General features: G+C 36.2%; 2 protein-coding genes across 2 annotated transcripts; one reads left to right on the top strand and one right to left on the bottom strand.

Annotated features, from left to right (window-relative positions):
- The first annotated feature begins 2,133 nt into the window (after window positions 1-2,133).
- Window positions 2,134-6,459, top strand: LOC103934931 (O-glucosyltransferase rumi homolog). The gene is made up of 6 exons (XM_009344698.3): window positions 2,134-2,625; window positions 4,247-4,842; window positions 5,046-5,238; window positions 5,439-5,503; window positions 5,640-5,850; window positions 5,934-6,459. Exons 1-6 carry the CDS (start codon window positions 2,461-2,463, stop codon window positions 6,315-6,317), a joined length of 1,614 nt encoding a protein of 537 aa, XP_009342973.2. The 5' UTR covers window positions 2,134-2,460; the 3' UTR covers window positions 6,318-6,459.
- Window positions 6,460-7,009: 550 nt separating this feature from the next.
- LOC103934933 lies at window positions 7,010-10,567 on the bottom strand. The gene is made up of 8 exons (XM_018644422.2): window positions 10,175-10,567; window positions 9,686-9,827; window positions 8,944-9,035; window positions 8,727-8,826; window positions 8,323-8,526; window positions 7,863-8,059; window positions 7,429-7,679; window positions 7,010-7,332 (listed from the first exon to the last, which is right to left on the bottom strand). The coding sequence occupies exons 1-8, from the start codon at window positions 10,460-10,462 to the stop codon at window positions 7,182-7,184; spliced, it is 1,425 nt and encodes a 474-aa protein (XP_018499938.2). The 5' UTR covers window positions 10,463-10,567; the 3' UTR covers window positions 7,010-7,181.
- Between the last annotated feature and the right edge of the window lie 5,114 nt (window positions 10,568-15,681).

A 15,681-nucleotide genomic window follows, 5' to 3' on the forward strand; every position in this document is an offset into this window, starting at 1 on the left:
TTGTCAATATATTTTGTTGTGAAATTTTTACATCTAATCACGGATATGTATCAGTATCATCCTATTTCACTAATTACGTATTGAGTGAGATAAGTTAATCATGACAACGATTCTTTTCAGAAAGAAAAGGCTTTTGGTGCTAGCCCTGCTAGCTTCCATATGCAGATTCTTACATATTACCGAGGTATATTTTGTGTAAGTATAACTCTCATCATGTGACTCAAGTACGATATAACCCGTGACGGCCAAGTGCTTCCAGGCATCCCAAAGTTGCAGAAAATAAGCGTGATTCTGGTAAAGCCAGCCCCATGTTCTGTACTATCTAGTTTCAAGACAAGGATGGTACTGTAATTTGATGAATGGGTCTATGATAATGTATTAAAAGGAAACAACTTTTGGCTCCACATGTACGAAATAAAGTCCAATTTAAAAGGTAAAGAGTTTTTTTTTCTTTTGGTCAAAGCTTCATAGAGTAACATTTATTATAAAACAAAAACACAAACTTTACAAACATTAAAAACAAACACAAACCAAGGGCCCAAAGCTAGTATATGAACAAGAAAAAAATGGGCCAAAGAAAAACAAACAAAAGCACAGCTCAAGCAACAATTTGAGCCCATAACAGGTAAAAAAAAAAAAAAAAAACAGTTTGAGAAATCGACTGCAGCCACGGCTGCAACATTCCAGCACGATCCGTCCAATTTCACTGCTCCAACCTCACGGTAGCTCGTCGATCGTAACATCCAACTCCAAGCACCATCAGGTACGCAACCTCAATTAAAGAAACCCAACAGCTAGATGAAGAAATCCAGCTGCTAGAAGAAAGAAGTTTGTGGGAACCCACGAACAACACTGCTGGTGAAGGCAGACAAAGATGAGAAGGTGGTGGTGTTAGGAACACCCGAGCATGTGCAAGCACCGAAGCTCTACACACCATCTCAGTAAAGCAGGATTGCAGATAGGAGTAAGGATGAACGAGGAAGAGGGACGCATGTGGGATGGGAAGAAAAGGGCAAATCGAAATAGAGAGCATGGGAAAACGCAGTTGAAGGGTGGAAAATGAGACAATGAGAGGGGAAGGGGAGAACGGCTAACCAACTTTAGCCGAAGTTAGGATTAGCGCCATTAGATCTGTACAAATTTGAAGTTCTCACATAAACAATGACAAAAACTCTCAAACTGAGAGAAAGTCTCTTACAAGGAGAGAGTCTCAACGTTCATTAAAAGGTGAAGAGTTTGCCAAAAGGCCCGTAACGCCATTTGTCTTAAGTCCGTTTTCATTTAATGTAATAATAATGGATCATAATTTATGTTTTGCTAGAATTGAAATAAAACAAATAATTGAGACTGTCAATTACCATCACACAACTAAAATTCCTAAAACAAGAACAAGATATATGTTAAAGCAAACCAACTTTTGTTTGGATTTGAAAATTTGCACTAAGAAAATAAATTTCAAGCAAACCAACTTCGTTTTGTAGCCAAAAAATGAAAATTTTCAAATAAATTAAGAGAATGTTTGGAAATACCTTTAAAATAGTTAAAAACGTTTTTTGTATAAATGTTTTTGGAATCAATAAATAGTAAAAATGTAAGTAAATCCTAAAATAACACTTGAAATGAATGCTTATTGTAAAGAGCATTTCAAGTGCTTTTAAAACCCAAAAATATTTTCTCTAAAAACGTTTTTAATCATTTTTAAGAACACTTTCAAACGAGCTTTAAAACAAATTGCATAAACGGTTTGCAAAATGATTTATGCATAATTTTTTTTCTTTTTCTTCTACCCTTTATTTATTTACCCTACAAATTATGGTGAAAAATGAAAATAGATACTAATAGAGAGTTGGGTACTAAATTCGTAAATTTAGAAAGTTTTGTAAATGGATCCTAATGTTGGTAAAAGAAGAATAATATGAAACACCAAAAGAGGAGCCACATTCTACTTTGTAAAATGTATTGACTCTTCACCTTTGTGTTCTTATTCCCCCATCTCTCCCCTTTGTCCTTTTCCGATCCAACTTTCCTTTTCTTCTCTCAGTCTCCGATCTACTATTACCAAAACAATCCTTTTCAATTTGGTCATTTTCTCCATTCTCTTAGGCAACTTCTCTCACTCCTCACGATCTACAAGACTAGATCTCATTTCATTTTCTTAGGCAAGTTCTCTGCCTCCTCCTTCTACTTCTTCTGGTATTATTTCAAATTCCACACACAGTTACCCAACAAAAACTCAACCTTTTTCCATTAGCTCCAAACCAGATGCGCCAACTTCATCTGCTCCATACCGCTTCAACCAGCCAAAACTAAACCCGACCCATTTCAGGAAACCAGCTCCTCCACCTGCCCAGTTGATCAAATCCCTGGGATCTGATTGCAACTTGGGATAAGAATCATGGTTCTCGGAGAACAAGAGGGAGGGCAAAAGAGTAATTAAGAGTGTATGCAGAGAAGATATATATGAGAGAGAACGACAGCATGCAGAGGTGCTTGTACAGTCACTTCTCCGAAGCTATCTTCTTGTTGCGGCCATTTATGAAGTCACCTGCGAGATTTTCTGCTGTCTTCGTCTTCGTCTTCCTCAGCTTGGGCGCTTTTGTCTGTACGCGCCTTCTCAACTTCCCTGTAAGTCTCTTTGCTCCACACTGTTTCTGACTCACCTGTTTCCAATATTCATTTTTTATTTCCTGCTCTTTTATTTATTTATTTTTTTGTCCAAATAACTCATTCCCGGTCTTTTATTAATATTTTTATTTTTATTACTTTACTGGTAGTCTGGTAGTAAAAAATAAACCATTAAGTTGAAGAAGTATTATTTTTCTTACTTAGAGAATTTAATAGATGGAAGTTGGACTGTGGTCTAACGGAGACGAGTCTTTTTATTACAATATTACAGTTTAATGATATTTTCGTAAATAAGAAAGTTTAAGTGCGCAATCATATGGTAATGTCAAGAACTAGGGCTAGAAAGTACGAAAGCCAAACGACGTCTGTCAAACGGCATGAATCCATAGTACGCTGTGATATAATAATGTACCAACAGGATCCGGAGAATCTTGAAAATTCATGCATCGTGTCTATTCATCGTATATTAGACGATCAATTTTTATTAGGTACTATCTGCATTTAATTTTAAATAAAATATTTCAAATAATTTCTGATCGTATGACATACAATGAACAAACACAATTCACGAATTTTCGGAATTCTCACAAAGAAGATTCGGTAAGGATTCGGATTAATGTAGGGCTGCTTAACATGTGCCGTGAGTGTCGGTTAACGTGGTGTGGGACTGTGCGTTAATGGGCCACGTGTTCTGTTGACTACGTAGTCCAGCACGTAGAACCCGCTGTTGTGCACCGCCTCATTTTCTTCATTTGAAATTTATGTTAATCTTAAGTTGCTAATTCACCCAAAAAAGATTTATGGAATAGATTGAAAGTGCTTTTAAAAGATTGAAAGTATTTTTGGTAAAAATATTGTTCAAACCAATCATTTAGTAGAAATTCAAATGGATCTTGAAAAAACACTTGAATGCTTTCTGCAAAAAGCACATATCTGATGTTTTTGGAATACAATATCAATTTGACCAAAATCGCTTTTGGTGTTTATAGTTTCAGTTGTTGCTATTTAAAGTCATATACTAACTGTGACATCAAAAATGTTTTCCTAGTTATTAGGTGACAAGGGAATGCATGCTTATTTCCCATGAGTTTGATATCTAAGTTGAGATTAAAACGTTAAAAAACTTTCATTTATTCTCTGCTGTGAATCCTTGGTCACTCATCGACAGCAATTTAACTTTGTAAATGTGATAGCCATTAACTTAAGTCGTGGCAATTGAAACTGCATGAATCAAAGTGAAACTTAGCTAGTAACAAAAACTCATACTTTCTCTTTATGGCGGACAGTTTAGTGATCTATAGTCTTGATTTAGATTTAGGTAATTTTTATTTTGATACTCTTTTTTGTTGTTCAGTTAGTTTTATTCGTGACGATCGATTTGAAATGTCCTGATCTAGATTTATTATTGAGTAGGTTTGTTTAGGCTCTTGCTTTTAGCCCCCGTTTTTCAACCAAAAAAAACTCATACTTTGCCTAGAGAAAATATTGGAAGGTGACCTTTGGTGTTGTGTTTTATAGGGAACATAGTACAAATTTCTTACCTCTTTCGGTTTATTCGTCAATATACTATTGGACTATTATGTGACGTGAGTAATTTTTTTCTGTTTGGTGTGACAAATAGACTATAATTGATACTTCAGCACAAGGTTCAATCGTAACGACCAGAGCATCCCAAAATTACCCTCACAAAACTCCTAATATTCCCAAAAAGCCCCCACCCAAGTTGGAATTCCCACTCAACTGCACTGCCTACGACCTGACACGAACCTGCCCATCAAACTATCCTACCACCTTCAACCCAGAGCAAGGTCCCGACAGTCCATCACCACCACCAACGTGTCCGGAGTACTTCCGTTGGATATACGAGGACCTAAGGCCATGGGCGCATACAGGGATCACGAAAGACATGGTACAGAGTGCCAAGAGTACGGCCAATTTCAAGTTGGTGATCATGAATGGCAAGGCTTACGTGGAGACATATCAGAATTCGTTTCAGACGAGAGACGTTTTTACATTGTGGGGGATCCTACAATTGTTACGGAGGTATCCTGGGAAAGTGCCTGATTTGGAGCTCATGTTTGATTGCGTTGACTGGCCCGTCATTTTATCAAGGATCTATAGCCGGCCCAATTCCACTGCTCCGCCACCCTTGTTTCGCTACTGCGGTGATGACAGTTCACTCGATATTGTCTTCCCTGATTGGTCATTTTGGGGATGGTAAGACTTCTTGACCTTTTCTTTTGCTTTTGAAATCATGTTTCTCATTGATATCATAATTCATGGCTTGTGCTACAAGTTAAGTGAACATATCGCTAATCTGGTAGTGATGCGAATGAATTTATCCAATTGGGTACACGGTCGCTCATTGTGTATCAGTCCTCATTGTGCACTCATTGTAGATTCCCGCATTCGTTTTGTAGGTCTGAGATCAATATAAAGCCATGGGAGCTTTTGTTAAAGGACCTAGAGGAAGGCAACAAGAGGAGCAAATGGATAGACAGAGAACCGTATGCTTATTGGAAGGGAAATCCATCTGTTGCTGAAACCAGGAAAGACCTCGTCAAATGTAATGTTTCCGACCAGATGGACTGGAATGCTCGTATTTATGCTCAGGTACCATTAACCAATTCCTCCTTCGTTTAACTGTTCCTAACTTCCTATTGCACCTCTAATCTGCCTTTTATAGCAACAGTTTCGTTAACCAATTTCTTCTTTGGTTAACTGTTCCTACAGTTTGCAGTTTAGTAGAAAAATTCTGACAATATGTAGCAATAGTTCAGAGTCTGACAGTATTCTTCATAAATAAATTGCAGGATTGGTTAAAAGAATTAAAGGAAGGTTTCAAGCAATCGGATTTGGCAAGCCAATGCGTTCATAGGTAGAAACATCCCACTATCAGTAGGAGTTTAATTTGGCGTACTATGTACAACCACCTGCTTTAATTATAGTCAACATCTATGATCCACTATACTAATTGCCTGACTTTTTTTTTATTCGATGCACAATCGTTGCAGGTATAAGATCTACATAGAAGGGTCTGCTTGGTCTGTGAGTGAAAAATACATTCTTGCATGTGATTCTGTTACCTTTATAGTAAAACCCCGTTACTATGATTTCTTCACGAGAGGTTTGATGCCAGTGCACCACTACTGGCCCATAAAAGATGATGACAAGTGCAGATCTATTAAGTTTGCTGTTGATTGGGGCAACAGTCATAAGAAGAAGGTAATAATTTCGAGTATTAGGCTCTTTCTGCAGATTTCTGTGTTCGTTTTTCTTATTGCATTGGTTTTCTGTGGTTTCTTCAGGCACAATCCATTGGAAAGGCAGCAAGAAAAATGATTCACGAGGATTTGAAGATGGACTATGTGTACGACTACATGTTTCATCTATTAAGCGAATACTCAAAGCTCTTACAGTTCAAGCCCACCATACCTCGAAAAGCGGTTGAGCTCTGCTCGGAGGCAATGGTTTGCCAAGCGCAAGGATTAGAGAAGAAATTGCAAGGATTAGAGAAGAAATTTATGATGCAATCTCTGGTGAAGGGTCCTGCCGAGAGGAATCCATGCGCCATGCCTCCGCCTTACGATCCAGCAACTCTTTTTGCAGTACTTAGGAGACAATCAAACTCAATCAAACAAGTAGAAACGTGGGAGAGAAGTTACTGGGAAAATCAGAGTAAGCAATCATAGAGAGAGGGTTATATAGACTGATGTATGCTGATGATTTTCCACTATTTTTGTTGTGTAATTACTTTCTACGGATAGCAGAAATATTTTTCACTAAAAAATATCATATTTGAATCATATCACCTTATTCCGAGTTTGTATAGAATCCCATGTGTAATGCTGCAACAAAGAAAAGAAAGAAGACGGGAACTGAAAGAAAAATAGAAATACTCTTTACCACTCTCCTTTGATGTCAGGGCAATGCCGGCCCTGAGGAGAGCCGGAAGAGGCGATCGCCTAGGGCGCGCATTGCGTGACGCTGCACAAAAAAAACACTGCTCACGTTCTCCTGCATCTTCTTCTTCCTCTTGAATTAATTCGAAGTACAAACTGAATTAACCAATAAAAATTCAAGCTTTGAGTTTCATCAGGAGCAGTCATAGAGAGGGTTATATACACGCACATATATATGTATTGGTGTAGACGACCAGTTCTGGGTACTTACAACTTTAACATATTTCTAAGGTATTACTCCTTTCTGGATGTTATTAGCAGAAAGATTTTCCACTAAAAACACATCAAAATTTAATTTTCTTTTCTTGTGAGGATCTAGTCATCTTGATCTCAATTGTGAATTTTCGACTGCTTGAATTTGTACTTTGAGATTTCTGAAGCAGAGATAAAACATCGTATTGACTAGATTAAACACAATGATGTAAGAAGTTGCAAATTGATAAAAGAATCCATAATATTACATTAAACTACATGGTTGGTATTGAACCAATACAACAAATAAAAAAGAAGAAAAAATTATAAACACAAAATGTCTTCTCAGAAAAATAGACAAATGTAATTGTCAAGGAAGGGTCGAAGATCTGCTGCTTAAACTTAAAGAGCTCGGCCTTTAATAATGTCGAGGCTCATTTCGCTCGGATCAGTTGCCTGCAACTCGACTTGAATGCCGTCGAGTTCCCTCTTGAATCGATCTTTAGAGCTTGCATACACCATCTTCATTCTCACCTTTGATGTCTCAGGAGACCTGAGAAAATAAAGTTTCATGCATAACATTAGCACCTTAGAAAATGAAGGTTAATTAAGGAAGGAACTAAACAAATTAGCCGAGTCAGTTGATTACCATGCAATGAAGAAAATCTTGCTTTTCTGGCAGTTCTCAGCAGTGGTGAAATCAAAATCAAAGACAGCATAGCGGCACTCATCAGCAGGCAGTGACGCCGCGAAATCCTCGTATGTTTCATCTGGGCTGCCAACTTTCTCTACCACCACTTCTTGTTTGTCAATCTTGAATACGATGAATCGATAGTTTCTCTTCGCTTTTAGCTCCACGAACTTGAGCTTGCATTCATCATTCACGGCCATGCCGGACGCCTACCCCAAACCAAACCAACCAAACAACCTTTCATAAAAAACCTTGTACATAATACATATTTGAGGGAAACGACGTAAAATTCAATTCAGATCATCCCCACTAAAGAATTGTAACATGCATCTTGACCATTTTAAGTCATTAATTTGTTTTGAGAGAGAGAGAGAGAGAGAGTTGAGACATACCATTTTGTCGTCGGAAAAGAGACGGAGTGTAGTGCGAAATGAAGAAGAAGGCCGGAAAAGAAAGAGAGATGGAAAGTTTAGCAGCAGAAGGAGAAATCCTTGTTTTTGGGGGGAAAGGCTGAGACCAGAAAATTGCGGAGGGGAAGAGAATTTTAAGGGGCAAAACAAAGGCTGAGAATTCTCTAAAGCTTCTGTGGCTGATCATGTCCACAACTAATCGTCTCCATAACTACGTTTATACACCAAAGAAATGAAAAGTCATTATCTTAGGCAAAATAACTCGAAACAAATTACGGTAAATAGATTAACGATTCAAGGTTTTTTACATTTAGAACTACAAAAATCATTTCTCAACACTGTCAGACTATTTTAGACCTACGGCAAAATCGTGGACGGTGCCATACAAGGGAAGACTGAAAATTGACATGAATTTCTTCTACATATGTGAAACATCCCTATCCAACGAAATTCACTACTTTGGGTCCTTGTTTCTTCTTTGATTTTACAGTGCTTTCTTGTGAAAGAGAAACAGGACAGACTGTACCAGCGGACTTGTCTTGTGTGACGCCATTTTTCTTCTCATCTATGAAACTGAAATCATCCTCAAGATCGTCTCCACTCAGAAATTTGGTAACCTTTCCTCTTGGAAGATCACTTTCTTTCCCTGAAAAAGAAAAGGCACTAAACTAAGAACACTGCCAGATCATCATGATGAAAAGCTTGAAACATATGCCTCAATTTGAGCATTTATGTCAAATTAGTCTACTACTAATTTCTTGGTGAGAAGATTAGACACTGAACAAGTAAATTGAAAACTCCCAGGAACTCCAAGGAAAAACAAAGGAATTCGGATGGAAAACTTACATGAGTGAGCAGATCTACCAGCGGACATTGAACTGCTGCTTTTGTTTGGACAATCCTTCGCCAAATGTGTTACACCTCCACACATTTTGCAACTACCACCCTGAGAGACGAAAATCATATCGGAAAGTGTCATATTTCATTCACGGAGGACATTGGCTTGGATGGCCCAAACATAAGGGATAATCCGAAATCAAATCACAGGTGTTAATCAAATTACCTTTGGATAAATCCCATGAGTATTTTGAGGGCAGTTCTTGCTCAAGTGACCAGTCCCATTACAGATGAAGCACTTGGCAAATTTAGTTCCTCCTGCATTACCAAATAAACAAAATGAATAACGCAGCGATGACATAAAGTAAAAACGTTCAAATCACCAGATTGACTTATGTCCTATGTGTAACCGGATCCTCATTAGAGCCATCAAACCCAATTGATGATAAATTTGGTTGATAATCAAATGTGCTTCAACATGACATATACAATTTGAAATATAAAAAACACGATAAACAAATATCCCATTTGTATTTATCTGGATAACAAAAAATAACACACAATGAAAGACTTCTCTTCGGTAGCATGCAGTTCCGGATAACAATAATTCACTTAAAACCTCCAAACTATTCAAGTTCCTGTTTCTTCAAGCTTCCATTCAAATAACTTAGCGCGGGGATTACCAAATTCAGTAAAGGTAAATGATTTTAGCTGGAAATTGTTCAAACTTAGTGCTTGCTAATAAAGTACGTCCGGTAATGCTATGTAAACCTTTGCATTGCTCATGTAAACTTCAAATGCATGCTGTCATGCAGAGTATAAAGCGGTTGAGCGAGATGTGTGATACACTACTACACAAACACACCACATAACACAGTTTTCTGCACGAATCATCCGAGTAAGTTTCCTGCACGAATCATCCGAGTAATAAACCTATTTGATGCACTCTAAATGATTAGAAGGGTTACCGTCTTCAAGAGGATAGGGGCAATTAGAAAGCGAATGCCCATTTTCCCCACAATTATAACATAACTTCTCAGCCACGGAATCGTCTTTCTTGTTAAGGCAATTCTTGATGCTATGCCCACGTTGGCGACAATATAAACATATCTGCAAGAATCAGATAATCACAACAATATCAAAACGGGAATTTCATCCACTCCACAGTCCAGTCTCCACACCATAAATAACCATATTTCAAATAAAAAAACACCAATTCCACTATTTTCTGCAAATAACCATTCAAAAAACCAAATTCGATTCGAGCACCCACCACCATTTCCAATCACTAAGAGCTAAAACAAAACATACCCACAAAGTCATATGCATTTATAATCCATTTTCCCAGTTACCCACATGAATTTCGATTTGACAACATATTCCAAGTTTCATCAATCGGAGATATACCCAGATAAAGAAAACTCGAACTAAATCAGAAAATTGAAAAAAGACCACACCTTGTGCTTGTCCCACTGAACTTTCTCGGGGCAGAGCTTGGCGATATGTTCGGTGGATTTACAGATGAAGCAGCTATCTCCAGGCTTCATGCCGGGCACTCTGAGGGGGTGTTTTCTATGGGGGTTTTTTCTGGATTTGGCTGGGTCGCTGGGTGCCTTCTTGCGCTTGAAGGAGCTCTTCTTCTCCTTCTTCTTGGTTGGGTCTTTTGGGGGCGTTGGCTGTTTAGCCAGTTCTGGGTGTTCTGCTCTGAATTTCCTGCGAGCTTCTCTCTGTCTCTTGCTCACCATTTTTGTGAGACGCCGAAACGAGAGCGTTGGGGGGTCGGGAGGGTTTTGGGAGAAGCAGGAAAGGGTTCAAGGGGACGGGAGATCAGCTGCGGCCACAACCACCGTAAGTTTCTTAGGTATAATATGTAATCACATTTTACACCCCGTTATTTTTGTTGGTTTTTAAAATCAGCCCTAGAGTCTCGGTTTTTACATTTTTATACCTTTGATTAGCCGTGACGGTGACCGGTGACCGGTGACTAGTGACCACGACAAGATGCTTCATATACCGAAACAAAACAAAAGCAAGTTGGATGATTTTGAGAGTTAAAAACTGAACATCTGCTCATTTTACAAAAGAGATATTTGTTAATTTGCTCTTGAATTTGTATAGAGTTGTCAATTTTTCTTCTGAACTTTAATTTTAACTGATTACCCTTTTAAACTTTTATAATTAGTAAATTTCTCTTTGAACTTTAATTTTAGCCAATTCCGCCCTGAACTTTTATAAATAGTCAATTCTCCCTCTGGCATTTAGATTTTAAAAACTTTCATTCAATTTTCCATTATTTTGCCCTTATACAGTTGTCATGAGTTGTTTCCGTAATCAAGATGAATGAAATTTTGGATGAAATTTTTTAAAATCTAACGTCAAGGGGTAATGGGCTATTTATAGAAGTTTATGGGGATAATGGGTTTAAATTAAAATTTCAAAGGAGTAATCGATTAATTATAAAAGTTAAAGAGTGTAATTGGTTAAAATTAAAGTTAAATGAGAATTGACAACTTCATACAAGTTCATTGAATGGAATGCATATGATTTCGTGAACAACCAAGTCCCTTGTTTGCAATTAGAATCACCAAAGAAGCGATTTTGTGGGTCTTCCAAATGATGGATAATGAATCCACAACTTAATGTCGAAGGGAGGACAAAGAGGCCAGATTCAATCATTCGTTTCCCTTTCTATAATTAAAGATTGAATATGTGGGCCGAGATGCGGACAATAAACACAATGAGCTTTCCTATGTCGAAGTTCATTCTGACTATTTTGTCGTCAAGGCTACGATTTCAGTGGTTCTGTATGAGCTCTTAGGGTTGGTTTGGTATTACTGTATTTTAAAAAAAAAATTGTTTTTCTTGTGCTGTGAGAATAAACTCATTTTTGCTGTTTCACGTTTTTAGCTTTTTTTTTTCCACCAAAAATCGTGAAAATAATCTGTTTTTAAGTGTTTACCAAACACCTTTTTTAGCTCAGCTTTTTTTTTTATACTCACTTTTTATAAAAGCACCTCAGTACCAAACTAGTACTTAGTCAATTGGCTTTTATTATTAGACTTGGTCAAGGCACAAGATGGACTTACATTATGGCTTTTATTCATATTTCATATAAATTGATCTAGCTCTTTAGAGCAAATTATATTTACTTGATGATGCCATCCCAGCAATGATACAAAAGTTGTATATTCGTATTATAAAAGTCATTCTTAGCAATTAAAAAAAGTAAAAGTAATATGAAATGGGTAGATATATAGTTACTGTAACGTTTTGATCTAATAATATAATATTATGTGACACTTAGTACTACAATGTAAGTGAAATGTTTTAGGTTTGATTCTTGCCAAAGGCGAATTTGGACAACATTATTGTTAGCTTATTGTGAGGCTAAGCCCACCCCCTCACTTTAATGTAGATATTATCATTTGTTAAAAAAAAAATATCATGCATAAATTATTTTCATAAAATATTACGTTATTAAATAGGAATTTCACCCGACATTTAACCTGTTTCCCATAAACTGCTTTAGAGAAGCAAGCATATTTAAGGAAGAGTGACTTTCTTGGTTCTCTAGATTATTTAATATTTTAAGTGTTTTAACTGTTAAATTTTTGTTTAAAAAATACATAAATCAAGATCTTATAGTAAAAACACCGAAAATACTGATAATCGGAGCACCTAAGAATTTTTGTTTGAATTGTTATCTTTTTCTGTTGGATCAAATACTTTGAATTGACATCTCAATCGTAAAGATACATGAGTACATTGCTTTATCTGAGAAAGGTCTTCCAAACGAAATCTCTCCTCATAAATTTGAAATCTTTATATGGAGATTCATCCTATTCACTTTTGGCGTTGCTAGACTTAATTCAAGGGTGGTGTTATTTTATTTTTATTTATTTATCTATAACTTTACGCCTTTACGGTTTCTGATGAAATGGCTTCGACTCAACGAGGATGACTACCCATTTCTTTCTCCCTGTCGTACAAAATGACTTGGTTTTTGTACCCGTGGTACCTCGACTTTGAGAGAGGATTTTCACCGGATTTTTTAATGAAGATCTTGAGAGTTCTTCAATCATATTCGTTTATCGTGCAACATACAACCTATAGTCAGCTTTCATCAAATGTTTTTTTATATTTAATTTTAACTAAAAAATTACAATAAGTTATTATCGCAATGTAAAATAAATAACTATGATTTGAGAATTTTCAGAAACTTCGCAAATAGGATCCGACGAGGATCCTCACTGCTCCACCTTTGCTGCCCGCTGTTTCTGTGGCCACCCAGAGTTGGCACTATCACCCACGTTGCCCTCTGCGCAACCCGTGCCTCTTGCTGATGGGACTACACCGGAGACTGATGACAAAGCTCCATCGCTACAGGGCTGTCATCTTTGGGCAAGAGTCCTTGCTGGAAGACTTGACCAACCAAAGTTTGCGCTGTAGCATTAGGTGCACCACGTAGGTTGGATGAATCGAGTGTGAATTTACAAAAATGCTTCTATTATTAGTTTGGTAACTTTGTAAAAGGATCCGTGATATGACATTATTTTTTAAATTTAATTAAATAGGATTTGACTCTGTAGAAACAGAAATTTGTCAATGTATTGAAAATACAATCTGATATATTAAATTTATAATATACAAAATAATTAATTAAATATTAAAAAAATGAATATATGAATAACTTTACCTTGTATAATACATAGAAATAAATCATGTTACTTTCTACAAAAAAAGCGGCAAGCCACGTATTCTACAGTAGCGATGGGATCGTATTCAGTCACATGATTTCTCTGTCTAAAAGTGTAATGTGAAGTGTCTGTTTTTGGTCTTTCACGTAATAATATATTATTAAATTGTGACATCATTATGACGATTATCATGGCTCTTTACAGCAAATTATATTCACTTAACATCATTTTGAATAGGATTTTCTTCCATCCTAATTTCTCCTCCTTCTATTCCTCCTATTTAAATGGTTACGATTATACAACGTTTGCATTTTGTTTTGAATTTTTTTCTAGGGTTGTGATATCCACACACCCTATTTTACTTCTCACACACTTTTTTAATTTTTGACCGTCGGATCGGATGAATTGAAGAATATCAACGGACATAAATTATTAAGAGGTGTGTGAGAAGTAAAATGAGATGTGTGGATAGCACACCCCTTTTTATATAGAGAATAAGATATAAAAAAAAAGTGTGAGAGGAGGGGATAGAAGAGGATGGTAATAGGAATGGAAAGAATCCTACTTTGCCGTCAATGATACAAAAGTCGTGTAATCGTACTATAAAAGTTATTATTAGCAAATAAAAAAAGAATAAGTTATATGGAATGGGTGGATATTGCTGTCACTATCGCGTTTTGATCTAATAATATAATATTATGTATAAATTTTATTGCATTATTGGATCAGAACTTCACCCCATTTGAAATCGTTCTATGGAGATTCTTTCTATTCTAGGGTGGTTTTATTTTTTCTATTCCTATTTATTTTTGTTGGAAAATAACAACAAAAGTTCTATTTATTTAGGTTTATTTGCCTGTGTGGATTGAGAAAAATGATTCGGGTGATATTACTTTGTTTGTCAAGTTCCTAGTTTTAAATGATATGGCACACTACAAAAGCAAAACAAAATCACAAAATTGAACTAATTAGTTCTAGATTTCATCTACATATTGTTAACCAAGCTAAATCAATTAATTTCTTCATGCAAGATTGCAAGTAAATAATGCAAATAAAAGAATTTACCGTTTTAATATGTCTTGTATCCTTTGAATTTTGAAAATAGATGGACATATTGCCTTTTCTCCATCATATGTGTTATTACTTTATGAGATTCAGCAAGCTTTTCAACAGTTTGCAAATAACTTATAGATGTTGAACACGGTAAAATTTGGATTGGAGCCTCTGGATTCCATAACCTTGAGCATGGAGCACACTTCCTCAAACTTTCTTGCCATACAAATCGTCAAACTTTCTTGCCATCCACCTCCTCAAACTTTCTTGCCTCTGGATTGGAGCCTGTGTCACCACAAGTGCGTATCAAAATGTTGAACGTATGTGCAGTAGTTGCATACCCTTTTCTCAATCATCTCATCAACCAACCTCCACATATGTGTTTCCTGTGTGCTTGTAATTTTACTCCCATAATCCATCTGCTTCAAAAATTCAAACAGAATTTCCGTCAGAGGAAGCCCTGAAACCTCTATACGCAACTCACCCACAGCCACCTTTGTATCAACACCAGGGCCATCTTCTCGAAGAACTTTAAGAACCCTGCTGGTATCAATCTTCAAATTCTCAAAATCTACTAGTAATATTTTTTTTTAACCATAAATCTTCTAGCAAGTGTAATATTAGGTGATAATCAATTACCAGTAATATTTTGTTAAGGAAATATCTTAATTTTTCACTCCCATAGATGACGTGAGTTCAATTCTAATTTATAAGGACTCGCGATTGTGCAACTTAATTATATCTATCACTTGTTATTGTCAAGAGGAGTTTTGATGTTGCAAACAAGACTACAAGATAATAAGAATATTATTAAATAAACAAGAAAGGCGAAACGGTTACAAAATCCTAATAAGTTATATCGTGACTAACTTATTATTCATACTAAACTATAAGCTATATTTATAAAGAGCAAAACCTAGAAACCCTAATTCGAATGAGCTAGGTCCATATATTAAACTAACAAGCAAACCTAAATAATCAAATAACTATAAAATAATAGTATTTTTCAACACCGTTAACGTAACTCGAGGAGTTTTGCTTCACTTGGAACTCTTATCTTTTCAGTTATTCCATGTTTGTGGGACTTGTTTTCAAATGTTTGTTATAAGCTAAAGCGTATAATCCTTTGTTTGATTTTTGTTTGTATTTTGAATTTCAAATGTTCAATGTAATTAGAGTTTTTCAAACTCTGAATGTAATCTTGAAACCATTAA

This window comes from the organism of the source record quoted next, unplaced genomic scaffold, assembly GCF_019419815.1.
Source record: "Pyrus x bretschneideri cultivar Hongxiangsu unplaced genomic scaffold, Pyrus_bretschneideri_v1 Contig4, whole genome shotgun sequence".
Taxonomy (NCBI): Eukaryota; Viridiplantae; Streptophyta; class Magnoliopsida; order Rosales; family Rosaceae; genus Pyrus; species Pyrus x bretschneideri.